The following is a 20,349-nucleotide window of genomic DNA, read 5'->3' on the forward strand; positions in this document are numbered from 1 at the left end:
GTTGGGATGTAGGCGCAGGTGTGCTCCAAATCTAAACGAATCACGTTTGAGACAGAAACCATTTAAATTTGTTGCACATGTGTGAAAGTTGAGCTTTTTCGGGTGTTTCATGTGGAATTACACAAATACTATCTCTTTAATGGCTCTCCGTATTCCTCAAGTAAGTACCTCTTTTTAGGTGCTTTGGGAGAAGTGGTAGGCGACGTTTGATCCTTTGATCTTGATTTGATCCTTTTTGTTTTTACATCAGCGCGCTCAAAATCAGATTGCAATGGAAAAACCGGTTGAAGGCCCAATACGGTCATTGAGGTCAAGGCAGGTTTTTGGCGTTCTGGCCACTAACGCCGTGTCAAGGCCAACTTTGAAGGTACGATTTGGTTTGAAATGGTTATCTATTGATTAAGTTGTAGCCTATGTGTCAAATGCATCAGTTCACTATAATTTGTGTTAGGAGGTTAAACCAGCACCTACGATTAAGACAGCCAAGGAACCACAACTTCGCAATGAACCTGTCTCAAATCCTGACGTAAAGGTGAGTGGAATTGTATGTCATCAATTGGCACTAACTAGAGGGCGATGGGTCACTGCTGGATGCTTTCTTTTGCCAACACGATCATGACGAGATTTGTGTCATTTGCTGGTGCTCTGGTTTACAGATTATGTCTGCCCCAGCGTGCCCGGAGCCCATGGAGATTGAGAGCACTGTACCGCAAGCTCTTTGCCAGGCCTTTTCAGATGCTCTAATTGAAGACCTCAAAGATGTGGATGCAGAAGACTATAATAACCCCATGCTTTGCAGTGAATATATCAAGGAAATTTACAAATATCTACAACAACTTGAGGTTTGTTTTAAGACTGGAGGAGTAGCCTGGTTAATTAGGCTATGTTTATAATTATTGGGAGACACTTATCCAAATTCACCTCAGACATTACATTGACACAAAAATTAACAATTTGAAGTCATAGTCTAGGTAAAAAAAGCAATATTAGTAATGGACTAAATTAATTAACAGCATAATAGCAAAAACTATAGGCCTAAACTTGCCTTGACTTTAAGAATTCATTTTTTGGATATGAGGGAACAGCTGGATTGTGTTTAGAAGGCTGTTTGTAGATTCACAATGCAGTTGAAGATCTTGTCTTTGACCTCAAACATTCAGTGCCTTTTTCTTTATTTCATTTTAGCTTACTGGTGAGAAAATGCTAATATTGCTACAGTATTTCTAAGTCAAGTTTTACATTTTTACATTTATGTCAACCTCTTCCTCCAGTCTGACCAGGCAGTCAGGCCAAGATACCTTGAGGGCCAGGAAGTAACAGAGAATATGCGTGCAATCCTCATTGACTGGCTTGTTCGGGTCCATGTCAACTTCAAACTGCTGCAGGAGACCATGTATATGACTGTTGCAATTATTGACCGCTTCCTCCAGGTAAGAAGTATCTTCATTTGCTTATGCAGTGTGTTTGTTGTAATTGCATCATATGAAGATTTTGGTGGTTGTGTTCCTGGCAGGACAATCCCGTGTCAAGAAAGCAACTCCAACTTGTGGGTGTGACTGCCATGTTCATCGCCTCTAAGTATGAGGAGATGTATCCCCCTGAGATCACAGACTTTGTGTTTGTGGCTGACTCTGCTTACACTGCCACTCAAATCAGATGGATGGAGATGAAGATCCTGCGGGTCCTTGACTTCAGTGTTGGGCGCCCACAGCCCCTTCAGTTTCTTCGAAGAGCTTCCAAGATTGGAGACGTACGTTGTAAGAGAATTGTGTCATGGCAGTCACTAATTTGCATTAGTCAAGAATATGTGTGTGTTTTGTAGGTTACTGTTATGCATCACACCCTGGCTAAGTACCTGACGGAGCTCTCCATGCTGGACTACGACATGGTTCACTTTCCACCCTCTCAGGTGGCGAGTGCAGCCTTTGCCCTCACATTGAAACTGTACAGCTGTGGAGAATGGGTAGGTCACAATGCACTCCTGCTCTTGTACTGGCACCTTTTTATTTTTTTTTCTAAATCTACCTTTTTTGAACGGGACCCTGATGAATTTCCCTTTCTCAAACCTGTACTAGACTCCCACGTTGCAACACTACTTGGGCTATACCGAGGAAAGTTTGGTTCCAGTCATGAGGCACATTGCCAAGAATGTTGTGAAGGTGAACGAAGGACTCACAAAACACTTGGTAAGTCAGCACTGCACTTGCAGTCAGTATTAAAGGTTGTATCAGCGATTGCAGACATAAATTATTAAAATCCTTCCTAACGATCCGCTAGCTGCCCGCCCCATAAGCAGGCCGTCAAAACATGTCTTTGTAGGCAGCCTAGGCTCTGAGATCTGCACACAAAAATAATTGCTAACCACAAGTGTTGCCAACCACTCAAAGGCAAAATAAAGAGTTCCAACCAATAACTGACGAGATGAGTTCAGGAGAGTTTCAATTGCACAGGGGGGAGGGAGTAGCAAGCTAGTTCTGTTTTGTTTGAACATCAACAGAAGTGACGTTACCCCACCATTGCTGATGCATCCTTTAAGTCTTGTGTTTGTAAAATGTGCTGAATTGGCTTCCAGTACTGACCTTTAGTGTTGGGTCTTCAGCTAATTTTGATCTTGATTTGCATTTATTTTCTCCTATAGGCTGTCAAGAACAAATACTCCAGTCAGAAACAGATGAGGATTGCTCTTATTTCTCAGTTGAAATCCTCTCTAATCAAGAACCTTGCCAAAGAAATCTCTTTGTGAGATGTGTGCCCAATGTTCTGACTGTACAAAGTGTAACTATTTCATGTTTGTAAACTTTTTTTATTGACTGATAAGTCTGACTGCCCTCATTATGCCAACAGTGTTTTTCAATCACTATGTTCTTAATAAACTGTTATTAATGTTTTTAATAAACCTTTTAATCTCATCTCTAAGTCCTTCTCTGACTTGTACAACCACTGGTGGGGGTGGCTGAAATTGGATTTAAAATGCATTTAAGGAGCTTCACAGCTAGGCTACAATCAGGTGTGCTGTTTAGTTCTCTTTGCAGATTGTGTTTTTTTTTTTTTTTTTTTTTGGTGTATCACACCTTGCATGTGGCATTGATATGACCTTTTTGTTTCAACATCTGATCTTCCATCTTATGGCACTTGGAGAACCTTGATTAAACCTTTTTAGGCACTGAAGCTTTATTTACCTACAGTTTCTTATTTATGTTACCTATAGTTTATTATAAACTGTTTGTTCCTTTTTGGCTGCTTTTACAGATCACTCATCCATAAGTAGTTTTAAACTGATCATGATTTGACATAACTTTAATGTAATTCTGTTTTCAACTTGCGCCCTCACCGCCTCACCAGAAGTGAATACCCTTACACTTCTGAGTTGTGTTCATTAACATGCATTGTAGGCTAACTTTTAATAAAAACCTTTTATACTAAATTTTGTTCTTAAACCATGTGTCATAGTTGACAGATATTTGCCATTACATTAACTGTGTTTAAATGGGCATTGAATTTCAGGCCTACAAAATCTATAGGCCTACGTATGGGTGTCAAACATCTACCAGAGGTCAATAAGCTTACTAATTTGTTTGTTAGGCTGCATGTAGCCCACCACCAGACACACACTGCTGCCATTATATTCACCTTATTCATGAAACCGGAAAATCCACCCGGTTTAGTGCAGTCTCAACAGGCCTCAACTTATACTTATTTCGACATGTTCACAATTCTTACTCAATATGGATATTCTATATAATATACTGACAGACAGACAGAACATTTATAATAATTATAAAAATGTGCTTCTACATGGCTTAAGATCAAGCACTGTCTACCACCACATTAAACACAAAGGCGGGAAATAATCAGAAATGCTTCAGAAATGGTTTTCAGCATAGCCTATTCATATGGCCTAGCTGAATTTAAAGAGCAATGCTAGGTAGGACAACCCCCCCCCCCCCCACACACACACACACACAAACACACACAAATTCAGGTGATCAGGGACGGATCATGGCTTGTGCCAAGTGTGCACGTGCACAGGGGCCCTCAGCCAATGGGGGCCCTCGGATTTAAAAAAAATTGCCATGAATTTAGATTATGCCCGGTGCTATTCTGTCTGTTAATTTGCGGCACAACTGAATGGTTATGGAACCGCGGACCGAAAGAAAAATAAACTAAATGTTTTCCTGATCAATAAATACTTCTTAATTCATAAAATATAGAGGCATAACATTTCGGTGGAAGTGGTAGGCTATGAGTGCTCATTCAATGTGTATGCGTGTTTGCGAAAGTGAAACTGACCCACTCGTGGGTAGGTGAATGAAGTGAATCTGCAATGTTCATGAAAACAGCATAGCGATTGGATAGCCTAATAAATCGCGACTTGTTGTAGGCCTAACAGTAGCTTATATCGTAGCAAATAGCCTATGGCGATGCCGATGACAGATAGGCCTACACTTATTTCACTCGTCTCGAGTGAGCGCATAATGTGGGCTGTTGCGCAAAGAAATTAATTAGGGAGATGATCTGCATCTCCATTTACCAAACGCCATAGTTTTGCTAACATCTCCACTGTTAAAGGAGAATTCCGGTGTGATATTGACCTAAAGTGTATTGAAACATGATACCGAGTGTGAACGTATGTCTCATAGCCCATCTCGGCTTGTCCCCTGCACTCCAAAATCTGGCGCTAGTTAGCCGATGCTACCAACAGCTTTTTCAATAGTGGTGCTTCGGCATCGGGCTAGCCATGCAAATAAATCACTGTTTTACACCCATTTACGAGGCTCAATGTATCTCCACACTTCATTGGTAGACTTCCGAGGGCCCTGACATTTAAAACGAGACATTGAGAACTTTGAAAAAGCACTGGTAGTTTACTTACAAGACGATTTATACAGACAGTATCTTCACGAAGTTTAGCGTTTGCAGCCATCTTGAATGATGATAAGGGATCAGATTCCAAAAATAATTCAGTGGAAATGCATGGATTCCAGTTGCTGCTACTGGAAGAAACTGGAATCCATGCATTTCCACTGAATTATTTTTGGAATCTGATCTCTTATCATACCTGTTCATTCTTACTCATTGCTCGACTTATCGTGACTAAATTCAAGATGGCTGCAAACGCTAAACTTCGTGAAGATACTGTCTGTATAAATCGTCTTGTAAGTAAACTACCAGTGCTTTTTCAAAGTTCTCAATGTCTCGTTTTAAATGTCAGGGCCCTCGGAAGTCTACCAATGAAGTGTGGAGATACATTGAGCCTCGTAAATGGGTGTAAAACAGTGATTTATTTGCATGGCTAGCCCGATGCCGAAGCACCACTATTGAAAAAGCTGTTGGTAGCATCGGCTAACTAGCGCCAGATTTTGGAGTGCAGGGGACAAGCCGAGATGGGCTATGAGACATACGTTCACACTCGGTATCATGTTTCAATACACTTTAGGTCAATATCACACCGGAATTCTCCTTTAACGTGAAATATGTCTCCATGCAAGCTAGTGTCAAGCAGCAGTGAAGTGAAAACCTTATCATGCAGGTAGCCAATGTTCACGTCACCTGAGTCAGACAGAAAATGGGCCCTGCTTGCTCTGTTAAAAGTTTGTATGCCCCTTCCAAACGTGCGTTAAAAGGGTATATTTAACAGCCAGAATTTCGAAAATTTCCAGGGGGAGACACCCCGGAACCCCCCGTAATATGATCAGCACCACCTCTCACAAAATACTATCAACGTCCCTGCTACCGGTCCGTCAGATATGACAACTGTGTCCGGTCCATTTAGTGAAAAATGTTGCTGTAGACTGTTTGGACAGCAAAGGGAGATTACAGCCTAATAATAAAAACAGCTGCTGGAATTCATTTCTGTGTGGGCCTGAGTTATAATATATGACATAATGTACTACATTTTCATTGTGCGCAATTTTGCACCAGCCTGCACAGCGACAGCAAAGAGAGAAGCGCTGGCTGTACGCGCATGCGCAAACGCGCCCGCGCGCGTCGCGGTCAGGGGGAGGGGGGCGGGGGGGCTTTTTTGATATTGTGCACAGGGGCCCATATTTGTTTAATCCGTCCCTGCAGGTGATGGAAAGCTTTAATGAATCATCCTGACCCTAATCGATTGTTTTTAACCAATCTGATTGTACACTACTAGTTGCGAGTCAGGCAACCATCCACGTTTTTTTATATATAAAATCAGGATGTCAGTAGCCTACGATAGGCTAGATTACTTTTGGTTCAGCCTTTCACAGCTGTGCTGCATCTTTGGCTGTAGTCACATGATTATCAGTCGTCGTAGGAACGCATTCCAATCAGCTGTGGTTTGTCCAATCAGATTGCAGAATCATTTAGAATGCGACGAATCACGAGCGAGCGAGCGACATTTTAAACCCATTGGATAGGAAGTGGGATACTGTGTGCCCTGCTGAAGCAAGTGTGTTCTCTCAGTTTAACGCAACTTTTCTTCGAAAATGGCTCTCCGTATCACAAGAGTAAGTCTTCCCCTCCTTGGTCTTTCACATGTTTTATTTAAGTTTGATATTTGACTTAGCAAGTTAGTTGTGCGTAGGCTCCATTGCTGAGAGAAAGGGAGCGCTTTAAATTCTTGTTCAGCTGGATGGTAATGTTATCCATAGCTAGCTAACGTTATTGCGGTGTGTTAAATTACTAACTGATCAGAATATGAACGTAAGAATATTTACTTACTAATTCTTGCATTTGAGAATTATGCGGTGAGGCTAATGTGAAACGGGTTTATCTTCTCTCTCTAGAGTTCTCGCCTGGCTGGTGAAAACGCCAATGTCTTGCCTGGCAAGGCGGCTGTGGGAAAGCCTGCACTGAGGCCGAGGGCTGCTCTTGGAGAAATCGGTAATAACGTCGCAGTCTCTCGGCCTGCCTTGAAGAAGGTAATGACTACGACACTTGGTGGTTCCATTGTTTTTTTGTTTTTTTTAACGCATTGATTTGTCTGTTATTAACGTTGGTCGGTCCCTCGAAATGTGTGCAGGATGCCAAGGCAGAAGCTGTTAAGGTGGTTGAAAAGAAGCTTACAAAGCCAGAGAAGGCACCAGATGCTGAACCAAAAATGGTCGCGAAGGCTGAGGCCGAGCCTAAGGTGAGTATTATTTTACTTAACACCGAACTCTCATCAACGATTTTTTCATTTAAGTGAATTGTACCAATACTGTCTATGGCCTTTGTTTAACTGTTGGCGCTTCGGACTTGTAACCGGAGGGTTGCCGGTTCGAACCCCGACCAGCGCCGCTGTTGCAGGCAGCTCACTGCGCTGTTTGTGCTTCACCTCACTAATTCACGGATTGGGAAACATGAGACCAAATTTCCCTCACGATCAAAAGAGTGTATATATATATATATATATATATATATATATACATATACACCCACTTACTATATGAATATCCACCTCAACGAATGCCGTAGCAGCATGCATCCTGCACCATACAATTCAGTAACTATTTTTTTGAATATGGATAGCTCCCTCATGTTCTGTTATCGAAACCGGATATTGTGTTTCTTTTTGAATTCGTAACTTGTCACTCCTGTTTCAGTGAGTGCCCTGGTGGTTGTTGGCTGTACTGCACTTGGGCTTGTAACAAGAATAGCTCCTATGAGGGCAACTCCTTTGAATGGGATTCTAGTGTGGCCTTTCAATCACTAACACTTACTATGTCATATAACACTACTAATAATCATAACACTACTAATACTATAATTTATGTTTCTAATGTTGCTATCCAGTTTAGAAATGCACACTGAATGCCTAATCAATACAGGTTGACTTGTCTGTAGGTCTGGTAACTTGAGATTGTGCCTAGGCCCTTAATCTCCCCACCTAGCAGATATAATTCTAGGGACATGTTTTTGTTTGACTACCCTTTCTTGGCAGTAGTTAATTCATTTAACATTCTGCAGTTGGCTGCTACAACAATGTGTTCCTTGTTGCAGATTCTGTCAGCCCCTACCTCCCCTGTGCCCATGGAGACCTCTGGTTGTGCATCAGATGACCTGTGCCAGGCCTTTTCAGATGCTCTGATTGAGGACATCAAGGACGTTGATGCTGATGACTATGACAACCCCATGTTGTGTAGCGAGTACGTCAAGGATATCTACAAGTACCTTAGGCAATTGGAGGTTGGTCTTGACTTGAACATCCTATGGACTCGAGCCCCTTATTGTTTTTGGTTTGTTTAACAGAAACTGAATTGTAACTGTCTTTCCTCTTTCAGACTGAACAGGCAGTGAGGCCCACTTATCTGGAGGGGCGGGAGGTCACTGGAAATATGCGTGCCATCCTTATCGACTGGCTGGTTCAGGTTCAGATTAAGTTTAGGCTGCTGCAGGAGACTATGTACATGACTGTCGCCATCATTGATCGCTTCCTCCAGGTAGGCAGTACTCCCAGGGCATCACATTATCTACCCCTGGTAATTGTTCCATGGCCATGCTTGACTCCTTTTCTTGGTCCCTCAGGATAATCCAGTCCCCAAGAAGCAGCTCCAGCTCGTTGGAGTCACATCCATGTTCATTGCCTCCAAATATGAGGAAATGTATCCCCCGGAGATTGCAGACTTCGCCTATGTGACTGACCGTGCTTACACCACCGCTCAGATCAGGGACATGGAAATGAAAATCCTGAGGGTTCTCAACTTCAGCTTTGGTCGCCCACTACCCCTCCAGTTTCTCCGCAGAGCCTCCAAAATTGGAGAGGTACGGTAGCTTTCCACACAAACTGCTTGTTTTTCCATTTTGCTGCACCTGACAAAGCTAATGGTCTTTTGTTTTGGCTATATGTTTTTTAATAGGTCACTGCAGAGCATCACACTTTGGCCAAATACTTTGTGGAGCTCACCATGGTAGACTATGAGATGGTCCACTTTCCACCTTCTCAGGTTGCAAGTGCTGCTTTTGCCCTCACACTCAAAGTCTACAGCTGTGGCGAATGGGTAAGTTAGACACTTGCCACACCATTCTGATCAGCCAGAGAATTTTCAGCATACTTGTGGTCAAAGTCCCCAGTGTCACTGAGGTAAAGAGTGGTTCCTTGTTTAACTAGATATTATGATATATATCACACACACTACTCATGAAAAGTTAGGGATATCTGGCTTTCAGGTGAAATTTAACTGTTGGACATGCTGTTTAGAGAAGGGTCACATTAAGTTCACCTGTAAAGTTTGTGGATTTTAGGTTCATCCTGAAATTTCACCTGAATATCCCTGACTTCAGTTGCTGTGTAGACAAAGGTTCAATTAAAGAGGCTTTAAAGTTAAAGCAATGGTTTGAAGAGAATTTCACCCTAGGGTCACTTGCACTATGACTGTGAACCAAACACACCCCAGAAGCTTTTTTCCTTGGTCGGACATTGGTTTGAGTTTGCGCTATCAGCCCTAAGGCTTAGTGTTAGCACTTTTGGAACCAAAAGTATCTTGTAAATTACCCCACTAATGTCTGGAATATTACCAGACTTCTACAGTAGTACAAAGGGTCTGTACTCACAAAATGAGTCATTGGAAAGTTTGTAAATAGCCTACACCAGGAGTTTATTTAAATAATACTTGCCTGATAGCGTCTCTGCTGCTACCGCTATGTCGTCGTGTCTTCCGTGATTTGTTAAAAGTCCTTTGCGAACTCACAAGTGTAAGGTAAAATCTAGTGAATTCAACACTCCATAGACATAGTGATAACTGGCTGATGGTTGAAATACTTTTTTAAGTGTTAATCTGAAAATGCAAGCATTTACATGAAACGTATAACAAAACGTATAAATGGCATCGCATTATGACGGGACTTATGGGCTTTCCAAGTCACAGAAGTGACATTGATGTTGCGGAGAGACACTTCTGGTTCCAAAAGTAGTAACGCTAAGCCATTAAGCTGATGCACAGACTGAGAGTGAACTCTACCAAGGGGAAAGAGATTCTGGTGGTGTTTGGCTTGCGGTCATCGTGCAAATGACCCTAGGGTGAAATTCACTCTGAGCCAAGGTGAGCGTGCTACACTCCGGGGGCATGATGAAATAAAAAAAAAGTGCTACCTAGCTTGAGTTGGTGCAGCTACACTCTGGGGGATTTTATTTTTTAAAAATCAAATTCTCCTTTAAGTCTTACCTCAGTATTCAACCCTCTGTACCAGACTCCCACACTGCAACACTACATGGGCTACACAGAAGAGAGCTTGGTTCCAGCCATGAGGCACATTGCTAAGAATGTCGTCAAGGTGAACGAAGGCCTCACAAAACACTTGGTAAGTCAGCACTGCACTTGATGATCTGAAGTCTTATATTGGTGTCTGTCTTCAGCAAAAAATGTTTATCTTGATTTGCTTTTGTTTTATAGGCTGTAAAGAACAAATACTCCAGTCAGAAACAGATGAGAATTGCCCTTATTTCTCAGTTGAAGTCTTCTCTAATCAAGAACCTTGCCAAAGAAATCTCTTCGTGATATGTGGCATATGGGCACTATGTGCTGACTGTACAAAGTGTAACTATTTCATGTTTTTTAACATTTTTTTCTTTTTTTTTTTTTTTTTATTGACGTTCAATCTGACTGCCATTATGTGTAACTGTTTTTCAATCACTATGTTCTTGTTCAGATTTCATATGCTTTTAATAAACCTTTTTTAAAGCACTTTTTTTTTGTATGTCCTTTTATGCAACTACACTCTAGGTGGCTGATTTAAAAACAGTATTAAGGAACTTTACAGCTAGCCTACAATGGGTGCCCTTGAATTGTTTCATTTGCAGATGGTAAAATGGTTTCAGACTGGCTGTGCATGTGCATATGCCGTTATCACATCTGGTGTAGCCAGTTCCATTGATGGTGGAAGCTAATTGTTGCTAGCTCGGGTACCAGCTGAACTTAGCCCCACCCACAACATTTTGAGGTCAAAGTTTAGTCTGGACTTGTTCTCTTGTGGTAGCCTGACTAGCCAGCCAGACCCACAAAGTTGTAGGGTCTGGGAATTCACCATTGGCAGTGCTTAAAGGTTGTTTCAGCGATTCCCGAACATCACCTTCATCTAATCTTTCCTAACGATCTGCTAGCTGCACCCTTAAGCAGGCTGTCAAACGCATCTCTGTAGGCAGCCTAGGCTCTGAGATCTGTACACAAACAATTGCTACCAACTGTGCCAACCACTTAAAGGCAAAATAAAGTCTTCCAATAACAAAAATGCATGTTCAGGAGTTTCAGTTGCATGGGAGAGAGTAGTGAGCTAGCTCTGTTTTGTTTGAGTGTCAACAGAAGTGACACTACCCTGCCATCATTGATCCAACCTTCAATCTGAGGGGTGGGATAAACGGTTGTCTTTCAAATTCCCACTGCACGCAATAGGATGGCACAACTCCGGAGTCCCATGCGTTTTCCCACCAACAGAGCTTGTTGATCGGTCTTATGCCAACTTAAAAGGAGCTTAACTCGTGTTGTGCTTTTCACCAGCAGCATCATTGTTTTCAAGTAGCAGGGAATTCATGCAGAACTGTTGCAACTCCGCCTTATGTTAAATCTGCCCACCATCTCCATGCATTATGTGATTGGCCTGATTGAAGTTTGATTTTTCCTGCTTGCAAGCTAACGGAGTGTTGCTTGACTACCCTGGCTGCAAATTACATCTGCTGCCGCTAGTGTGTGTGTGTGTGTGTGTAGATTTCTGGGCTACTGTTACTGTTGGAGCAACTATGCCCAAACCAGAGCTGCTTGGACCAAATGAAATTGGGCTTTGTACGATGATGGACAGATGAGCAACAGTGCCTCTTCCATCACATCATCTGAACACACAAAGCTGTGGCTAGATGCTAGACAGATGGCGTCTAAGACACCGTTTACACACAGGAAAAATGCATATATTCCCATGCGGTTTGGTCTTTCATTTACACAAAAACAGGTATCACTGAAAACAAAGTGGATATGTGGGACCCCCTCCAGTTTCACTTTCATCAAGGGAAAACAGTTTTTGTGCTGTGACATGATGTCCCATGTTTAATGGGTATTAATGATTATTTTTCCCCTCAACAATCCCTGGCAAATCCACCCACTCAACAGGTGGTGTAAAAAGATACTGTTTTTAAAAAGCATTATTGCACAGATGTGCCATGGACTGATCACAAAATATACTCTGTAACATGCAGTTCTATCATGTACAATGACAATGTGTGATGTGGCAAGTATGGAGATTCTTTCAATTAGCATGATTGTATGAATGTCCACCAGAATTAAAATTAATTGAACGGTAAAGTGTTCACTACTAATCTTAACTCAAAATTTGTGAATACAATGAGTCAGATGATCCTTTTGTGTGTTTGTGTAACTCTTGGATCCTTTCTTTTTTGGTTGGGGCAGGTTAGGGGTTTTGGCTTGTAACCGAAGGGTTGCCGGTTTGATCCCTGACCCAGTAGGAAAAATATGGGCGGGGGAAGTGGTTGAGCACTGCTCTCCCATGCCCACATACACGGCTGAAGTGCCCTTGAGCAAGGCACTATCTCCTCACTGCTCCCTGAGCGCCGCTTTAGCAAGGCAGCTCACTGCTCCGGGTTAGTGTGTGCTTCACCTCACTGTGTGCTTTGGGTGTTCACTAACTCACGGATGGGATACATGCAGAGACCAAATTCCTTTTATATGCATATATACTTGCCCTATAAATCTGATTTACATATTTACATTTACATTTGAGGTTACTATTAAAATTAATTTGGAGGATGTCAACTAGGCTATAAACAAGGTGGTGCATACTTCATTTAGACTGCCTGGATAATTGTACCAAGAGCCATAGTGTCAAGGCTATCTTTAGCATTTTGTGTTTTGTGATTACTCCATAAGCTACAGCTTGTACCAATGTCAACAGTGTTGTTGGATTTTGTGAAATGTGCTTATGATAAATGTGCTTATGATAAAGGAGATTTGGTATCAAAGTCACTGTTTGTTTGACAGCTGTAAATGCCTGTCACTCTTTGAACTTCCTTCTCTTGCCAGTAGGTGTCACCCTTGAGCTGGCTGTGTTTTTGCACTCTCGCAGTAAATGATCGTCTGGATGATTATCTTCACTGAAGACTTAAGGGGTTTGTCTTCTCTTTTCACTGCAGTCTTAAAATACGGTCGTTAGAGAACACCCCTGCTTGCTCTTTTCTGTAGCCAAATGTGAGGAAGGTGTCGGAGACCACCAGGTGTCCTGCACTTTGGAGTTTGGTACAGCTGACGTGTGTAAATGTTGACTGTGCATTGTTGAGACTATTATTTCAGCTATATATAACAGCCTACTACTACTATATTTTTTACACAAAAAGTGGTCATTCAAATACAACCATCTATAAGTTCAATTATACAAAAGCAAATAAATGTATTATTTTCACATTTCAACCTTACAATTACAATTATTGTTATAATATATTACCATTGCACTGAACTGCCTTTCACTATATTTATATTTCAATCTAAAATCTCAGTCTATACTAACATTGTACTATTCCTTCCCACTCTTCAATTGTTATTGTTATTGTATATTTTTGTATATTTTATTGTATTTTTATATTGTATATTTTTAACAGTGTTTTGTATATTTCTTACTGTCCTTTCTGTTTTTATGTAAAGTAATTATAGTGTACTTTGAGAGCAAAGAGTAACCAGAGTCAAATTCCTTGTTTGTATATACGCTAACCTAAGCCAATAAAACTGATTCTGATAAAAAAAAAAAAAAGAAACTGTCTTCACTACCAGTGTATTTACCTTTCAGTTGGTTAGGTCAAAACAGTAAACCTATATGATTTAAGGTATATATGTTGAATTTGTGTTCATATGGATTTTCCAGTTTCCGGCATAGAGACCATATCTGTTTATTTACATAGACCTCTGTGTGTATTATTGTTGCCTCTTCTCATTGGGGCTTTTTTTCTTGCCACATATGTGGATCTTTCTTCACTGAGGCCCACAAGGTGCTTAGAGCAAGCTTCTTTCTTCCCTGGTGAAGATTTAAGGAGCAGATGTCAACAAATCCGGGACAGTATTGTTAGAATATGGGTGTTAGCAATGCCGAAATCAATTACACAAGAGCAATTTTGGGTTGAACTCTCTGGAGACAAGGGAGGGGCATTCTCCTAACACTTAAAAAAAAAAAAATGTCTGAGGTCTTTCAGGGGAAGTGAAACCTCAAGGGAACGAAACACGCAAGGCTGTCCATCCTGACCACCATCTGGCTTCCCTGAGCAGATCTTGTGGTCTTCAACACTGACTAGTCAGCAAACTTCATCAGAAAGACCTTTGTGCTGCATCACGGTTCCAGTTAATAATAAAGCAATCAGACAGACCTTAAATATGGATGGATGGCCATATTTTATCATTCTTTGTTATTTTTTATAATTTCTTAATTTTTGAAGTATAATTCACTTGAGTGGAAATCCCAAGTCAGATTTCACTAGTTGAGTTTGAAACATAATGGTCTTTTAGACTGAACACCTATGCAGAATCCTTAAGGACAACATTTTCCTCCTGCTCATTATGCAATTTAACCTCTTTACCGAATCTATTATTTTCATTACATTTACAGTACAAATTAGCCCCCCCCTCCACACACCTCTCCTTTCTTCTCTCTGTGGAGAGTACAATTTATCTCCTTAGCTCCACTCTGGAGCTCTCCGCAGGGACTAATGATAATTAGTCTCAGTTCCTCGGGAAGGCTGTGCTTTTAAAACCCAGGCCCACGCTGAGCATTCGTGCTTGAAGGCTGAGGTCATGGCTGGGCAGCCAGATCACTTTACAAGTCGACGGATTCCTCCTTAAGAACACCGCTTCGCGAGAACGTGGGCCCAACGCTTGGATGGGAGCTAAAAAAAAAAAAAAAAAAACTCCTGAGCACCCACAGAACAGCACAATGGCATCGCACTGAGGAACCCTGATGAATGGGGAGAAGATTGAAACCAGTAGCTGGCCACAGAATCATGAAGAGATGTGGAAATGGTAGAAAAAATGACTATGGATAGTCTGTTGGACCATCACTGTGTTATTCAGACTGCTTTCTCTGTGCCTAAGGTTAATATTTTCATATCTGAGTTTGAAAAGGCCAATGTGCCAAAGATAACTTTGGTCTAAGTGCATTTGCACCTCATTCTCTGCCCTTCATTTTGCTCAGCTCTGCGGCAGAGTCCTGCTTCATCGCTCGCTTCATTTGATTAGTGGCGAGAAATAGAATTTCACGGAGGCCCTGACATTTTATCTCTCCTTAAAAACAATAGAGCCTGTCACCCCTGCTGATTATGTGAGTGATGGACATTTTGAACTCAGTTTCAGCGTGTCTGTGTCCATGATTCAATAATCCCCCCCTTCCAAAAAAAAAGGCGAAGTGGTGGCTCGTTGACACAAGCCGAGGGGTGCTAATAGGTTCACAGCTGGCAGCCAAGGCTGGATTCTCCGGGCGCGAGGCGACGAGGATAAATAAACACAAGAGGCATTCATTTTCAAAATTTATAGATTTTCAAATAAAAGCCCAATGTGCTTCCTGAACTTTACAGATCTCTCCTGTTCAATGGTACATGAAGGGCGAAGAAAGGCTGCCATTGTGGCCCCTGACAGTGTTGGGTAGCTCCAACCAGGTGTGAAAAGGCTACAGCGTGCTGGGGCTGTGGTTCACTCCAATTAACCGAGCAGAACTTTCCCCCCTCAGACTGGGTGACCTCTCTCACTGTCAGAGCTGAAACATGGAGTCCACCTTTTTTGCCGTATTCCCCCGCTAGTCCAACCACCTTGCCTCACTGATAAAACTGTTGCACAAGAACTCCAGGCACTAATTTATCTCTCTTTCTCTCTCTCTCTCTCTCTCTCTTTCTCTTTCTCTCTCTCTCTCTCTCTCTCCCTCTCCCTTTCTCTACATTGTGGCCATACACGCAAGCAAGTTCCTGGAAAGTGAAGCAGTCCCCCAAGGATCTTGCTTGGAGACTGAATGATTTGACGATGTGTCACGGTCTTATCCGCTTGGCAATGTTTTGGTCCAATACTTTATGTCACATGCACTTGTGGATGTCTGCGGGATCGGCCACTCTGCCAAGACAAATCTGTGTACTGCAAGGCCTGGTTATAAGACTTCTGACTTCGCTGATTTGTAGTACCACACTGAATCATGATACCGACTGACTTGAAGTTATAATTTAAAAGAAAATTGTGCAACGCAATCTATCTTTGTCTAGTCTTTTGTGTCAAGAATTTGAAGACATAACAGAAAAGGTGTCAGTTGAAAACACATATTTGTGACTATTGGGCAAACTCAACACACCATAAATTAACTTAAATGACAAAAGTATATAGCCTTGCATAAGAGAAGAAAAAAGGAAATTCCCTGAATGATGAGTACTATATTACCGGACGAAAAAGGCCTCCAGATACTTGCCTGGTCATCTGTAAGAATGTTCTCTGGTTCATTTCAGGGAGATACACCAAAATTGGTGTGTGCTGTAATCGTGAGCTGGATAGAAAAGATGACCTGACCTTTTGTCATCCAACGACTGAACAATAACACATGGAGGGGAGGAAAGATTTGCTTTTGTTATCCACTGACTGGATCCTCTCAGCCCCAAAAGTACTTTTAACCATTCTTAGAGAATGGTGATACCGAGTCATCAAACAAACTTATTGATGACACATTGTACACAAGGTTAATGAATAAAAGCTACTTCTATGGCAGTGAATTCATGCATAGGCAAGTATTCTGGTGGCTTATAATGGGTCAAGTTTTATTTTGATGGGCTATGATTGGAGCTTGGACAGGTAGTTCAAAGTAAGGCTTAGTTGACTACTATGTTAAACATTTGTTGAATGTCTACTGACAGCTTCATTATTATGACCGCTATTATGCACAGAACTTGATGGGCATGTAGCCCCACAAGGACGACACAGAACCATTGATTTTTGGTTTGATCTATCGCTATCGCTTGAACTGGTAAAAAAAAAACTGAGGCTCTGTAATCACAGGTATCTTTTTTTAAGTATATTTTTGGGCTTTTTATGCCTTTAATCAGATAGGACAGTAGAGAACGACAGGAAGTGAGTGGGAGAGAGAGTCGGGGTGGGATCGGGAAAGGACCACAGGGCGGCAATCGAACCCGGGTCGCCGGCATACAGTGCAGGTGCCCCAGCCAGTTGCGCCACAGCGTGTTCAGCGAAGGGTTGCCGGAACAAACACAAGCACGCACACACAAACACACACAAGCACACACACACACACACACACACACACACACACACACACACACACACACACACACAGAGAAGCACATATATACACGGAAGCAAACATACACATGCATCCATAGGAGATGGAGATGGACAAATTGACAAGAGTGATTTATTTTTGCGGAGAGAATGTGCAGGACTGGGCAACGGTCATATTTTCTACCACTCTGCGGTGCATCTAGTTAAAGTGTCACCTGAATTACTGTAATGTCTGCAAAAATATCCACTTGCATTTGTAGACACAGCACATGAAGATGAATACAAACAGCATTTGAATAAAAGTGTCTGGGTTGTTAATATCTGTCAAATTTCTACAAAACACAAAATGAACCTAGACTCCATTATGATTATCTGAGGGCTTTATGCAACACTGTGATCAAGTGTAAAATGTGCTTAACTGCAGTGGGGGAAAGTTTGATCGTATTACCAGAGGCAATAGTTACAGCTCACAAATAGGAGCGTTCTGAATTCTCCCACTAATTGCAAGTGGGATTACGTGCGCTGTAGGTACTGAATGGGTTTTTTTGTTACCCGTGTGGATTTCTAATTGCTGTTAGATTTTTGGTCTCTTGCAGCGCAGATAGAGCCAAATAACCTTTTCCTTTGAACGATCAAGCAACAGCACTGACATTCAATTATTTAGGTGAGAAAAACTAATAAGGTGTTCAATGGAACCATGAACAGCCCTATGTGGGCGATAATGACCTCTGTGGGTCTGGCTGTGGATGTACTTATTATCGACATTCTTACCCTGTATAATCTGACAGGCAATGGACCAGGAGCTTTTGGCCCCAGACAATATTGAAAGATTTTCTGTCTTGTGCCAAAAGCACAAATTAGATAATAGGCGTACACTACTTGAGTTTTTAAATTACAAAACAGGTTTGAGGCCAGATATGATCTCAACACAAAACAACAACATTCAGAATGTTGAATCAGCTGTAAAACAAATGCTAATAACTGTTAAATAAATAAATAAATTACTGTAGGGGAAAAATGCTATTTCAAAAAGTGATGCGATGTGGGAATCACAGGCTTCTTACCAACATACACCTAAGAAAGCCCTGAAAATCTGCAAATTAGCAATGTTTGCAAGAGCACTGTTGGTTGCAATGTTACAACAATGAGTCATAGTTTAATATCTGGGTGGAGCCAGCAGCAGAATGCTGTAATGTGACCTTTGCGAGTGAGCCCCGTGCATCCTCTGTGGTTATAAATCCTCGGGGCATTGGGTGCGGAGGCAGGGGGGTGTTGACACTCACTAAATTAACCTTCAGGGTCACTCGCCTCTTTGTTGTCTGTGGGAGTGGCCCACAGCTGGCTCAATGAAGATGCCGTAATGTTTTTTTTGTTTCTTCTTCTTTCTTTCTTTCTTTCTTTCTTTCTTTCTTTCTCGCATTCATTCCCACATGACCAATGCACCTCTTCGCTACTGTTGAATGCATCACTCCGTTGAAGGCTGAACTGCTACTGGTGGTGGTGTCTTTCCTCTCTGTTCTGGTTTCAGACAAATGTGAACCATGAGGTTTTGTAATCTGCATCTGCGATGGAGGGCTAAAACCTGTTCAATTCTGATGTGGATTGTCCACAGAGTCAGTGAAGATGCACCACTTTAGTGAAGGAAAATGAGACAAAAAGAACAGTTCAACTTCACTGCATAATGTATATACACACACACTGACCATTTCCAACAGGGGAAAAAACAGACATCTTATTGATTGAGAAGCTGTCAATAATGGACAGTTTCCTCCAATGTGAGCTAATGCACTTAGGGCCAAATGCCCTGTGCAGCCTCCTCTGACCAGGTTATATAGTGCACGATGAGCTCCTAAATTATTCAACAGCCTCAGCAGCAGCAGCAGCAGCAGCAGCAGCCGGAGTCTCCATTAGAAAATGAGCTCTAATGATGTCACCCAACTCTGTGGAGCCCGACTGAGGACCCCTGGGAGCCCCTGCAAGAGCCACACACACACACACACACACACACACACACACACACACACACACACACACTGGACAAAGATCCAGCCCCAGTTATCTACATGCACACATCACCGGCTGGCCTCTTCTCCCCTCTTCTCTCCTCCCAGCCACAATTTATGAGATTGCATGAGAGATGAAGACACGGATGTCTCGGACAGACAGGGAGAAAGACAAAAGAGCACAGCGAAGGAGGAGATGCCAGGAGAGAAAAGGAAGAGGACTCTGGGGAGGATTGAATGGAGTGCATGAGCATGTCTGTACTCTGTGTCAATGTGAGCCCTACAGGGGCAGGAAATACATTGCAGAGAATAATCAACCCTTGTCACACATTTAAGTCTCAGGCAATGTGGAAGTTTTAAACATTAATTAAATAGAATGAAATGTATGAGCAAACTGGCCACTGTAAACTGTATACAATGGTGATTTTCTTTTTGTATTTATGTGCAAAATAGAGGTGAAAACTAAAGCTGATCTACATATGCCTTCCATTTAACGAATTTGCTTGGACTTCAAAAGTATGGTGAAACAAATCAACATATCTCTCTTCAAATCCCAGAAAAGTGCAGCGTAATGCCAAAAGCTCTTGCCACGGATCGTAGGGCTTTCTGGCCAGCAGTAAAAGCTGTGCGCCGCTTAGGGCGTTAAAAATCACTGGCTTGTGCTAACCTCCAAGCTGTTGCTTCTCAAAGTCCGTGGGGATATCCATGTGAAATTCCTGAAAGTATAAGTTCTGTGGTTGCAGATTAAATGGATTTTTGCTGGATCTGTTTCCCTCTTCTTCCTCTCTTGTTGTTTGGGGCTGATTGGTAAAAAAAAGGAGACATATTTTTATGTGAGTGTTTTGACATTGAAGAGCCACCATATTTTGTTTCATAGTACCGAGAAACAGAAGCTACACACATTACACGATACATATATTCTAATGCTTTATGAGTAACTCCAGAAGTCCAGAAGTTTAAAATGACTGTGGCTGTTGAGAAATCCTACCACAACACAGTTGTAGACTCTCCAAATGCCGCATTTGTGGATTCAGTAATATTTTAATTTGGTGACAGAAATTCAATCAAAACGTTGCCCCCTGTAGGCAAACAAATTTCACAAAAATATTGCTGTAGAAAAAGGGAAAATCCAAGGCACTCTTCTTCCAAAA

At 41.9% G+C, this 20,349-nt stretch overlaps 2 protein-coding genes across 2 annotated transcripts; both read left to right on the forward strand.

Moving 5' to 3' along the window:
- Positions 1-2,909, forward strand: LOC121680952 (G2/mitotic-specific cyclin-B1-like). The gene is made up of 9 exons (XM_042060539.1): positions 1-160; positions 251-367; positions 452-532; positions 657-842; positions 1,272-1,430; positions 1,514-1,750; positions 1,823-1,963; positions 2,076-2,186; positions 2,639-2,909. Exons 1-9 carry the CDS (start codon positions 110-112, stop codon positions 2,741-2,743), a joined length of 1,188 nt encoding a protein of 395 aa, XP_041916473.1. The 5' UTR covers positions 1-109; the 3' UTR covers positions 2,744-2,909.
- Positions 2,910-6,322: 3,413 nt separating this feature from the next.
- Positions 6,323-10,634, forward strand: LOC121680740 (G2/mitotic-specific cyclin-B1-like). Its single transcript, XM_042060272.1, has 9 exons — positions 6,323-6,479; positions 6,759-6,893; positions 6,995-7,102; positions 7,954-8,139; positions 8,235-8,393; positions 8,479-8,715; positions 8,811-8,951; positions 10,141-10,251; positions 10,344-10,634. Exons 1-9 carry the CDS (start codon positions 6,459-6,461, stop codon positions 10,446-10,448), a joined length of 1,203 nt encoding a protein of 400 aa, XP_041916206.1. The 5' UTR covers positions 6,323-6,458; the 3' UTR covers positions 10,449-10,634.
- The last annotated feature ends 9,715 nt before the right edge of the window (positions 10,635-20,349 follow it).

Source organism: Alosa sapidissima, chromosome 13 (genome assembly GCF_018492685.1).
Source record: "Alosa sapidissima isolate fAloSap1 chromosome 13, fAloSap1.pri, whole genome shotgun sequence".
Classification (NCBI taxonomy): Eukaryota; Metazoa; Chordata; class Actinopteri; order Clupeiformes; family Clupeidae; genus Alosa; species Alosa sapidissima.

Excerpts from the sequence above, each read along its gene's own strand:
- LOC121680952 (XM_042060539.1), top strand. The coding sequence starts at position 110 with ATGTGGAATTACACAAATACTATCTCTTTAATGGCTCTCCGTATTCCT. Across the intron at positions 1,751-1,822 it reads GAGCTTCCAAGATTGGAGAC|GTTACTGTTATGCATCACAC; the intron begins GTACGTTGTAAG and ends TGTGTTTTGTAG. Across the intron at positions 1,964-2,075 it reads TGTACAGCTGTGGAGAATGG|ACTCCCACGTTGCAACACTA; the intron begins GTAGGTCACAAT and ends AACCTGTACTAG.
- LOC121680740 (XM_042060272.1), top strand. The coding sequence starts at position 6,459 with ATGGCTCTCCGTATCACAAGA. Across the intron at positions 8,140-8,234 it reads AGTACCTTAGGCAATTGGAG|ACTGAACAGGCAGTGAGGCC; the intron begins GTTGGTCTTGAC and ends TTCCTCTTTCAG. Across the intron at positions 8,716-8,810 it reads GAGCCTCCAAAATTGGAGAG|GTCACTGCAGAGCATCACAC; the intron begins GTACGGTAGCTT and ends GTTTTTTAATAG.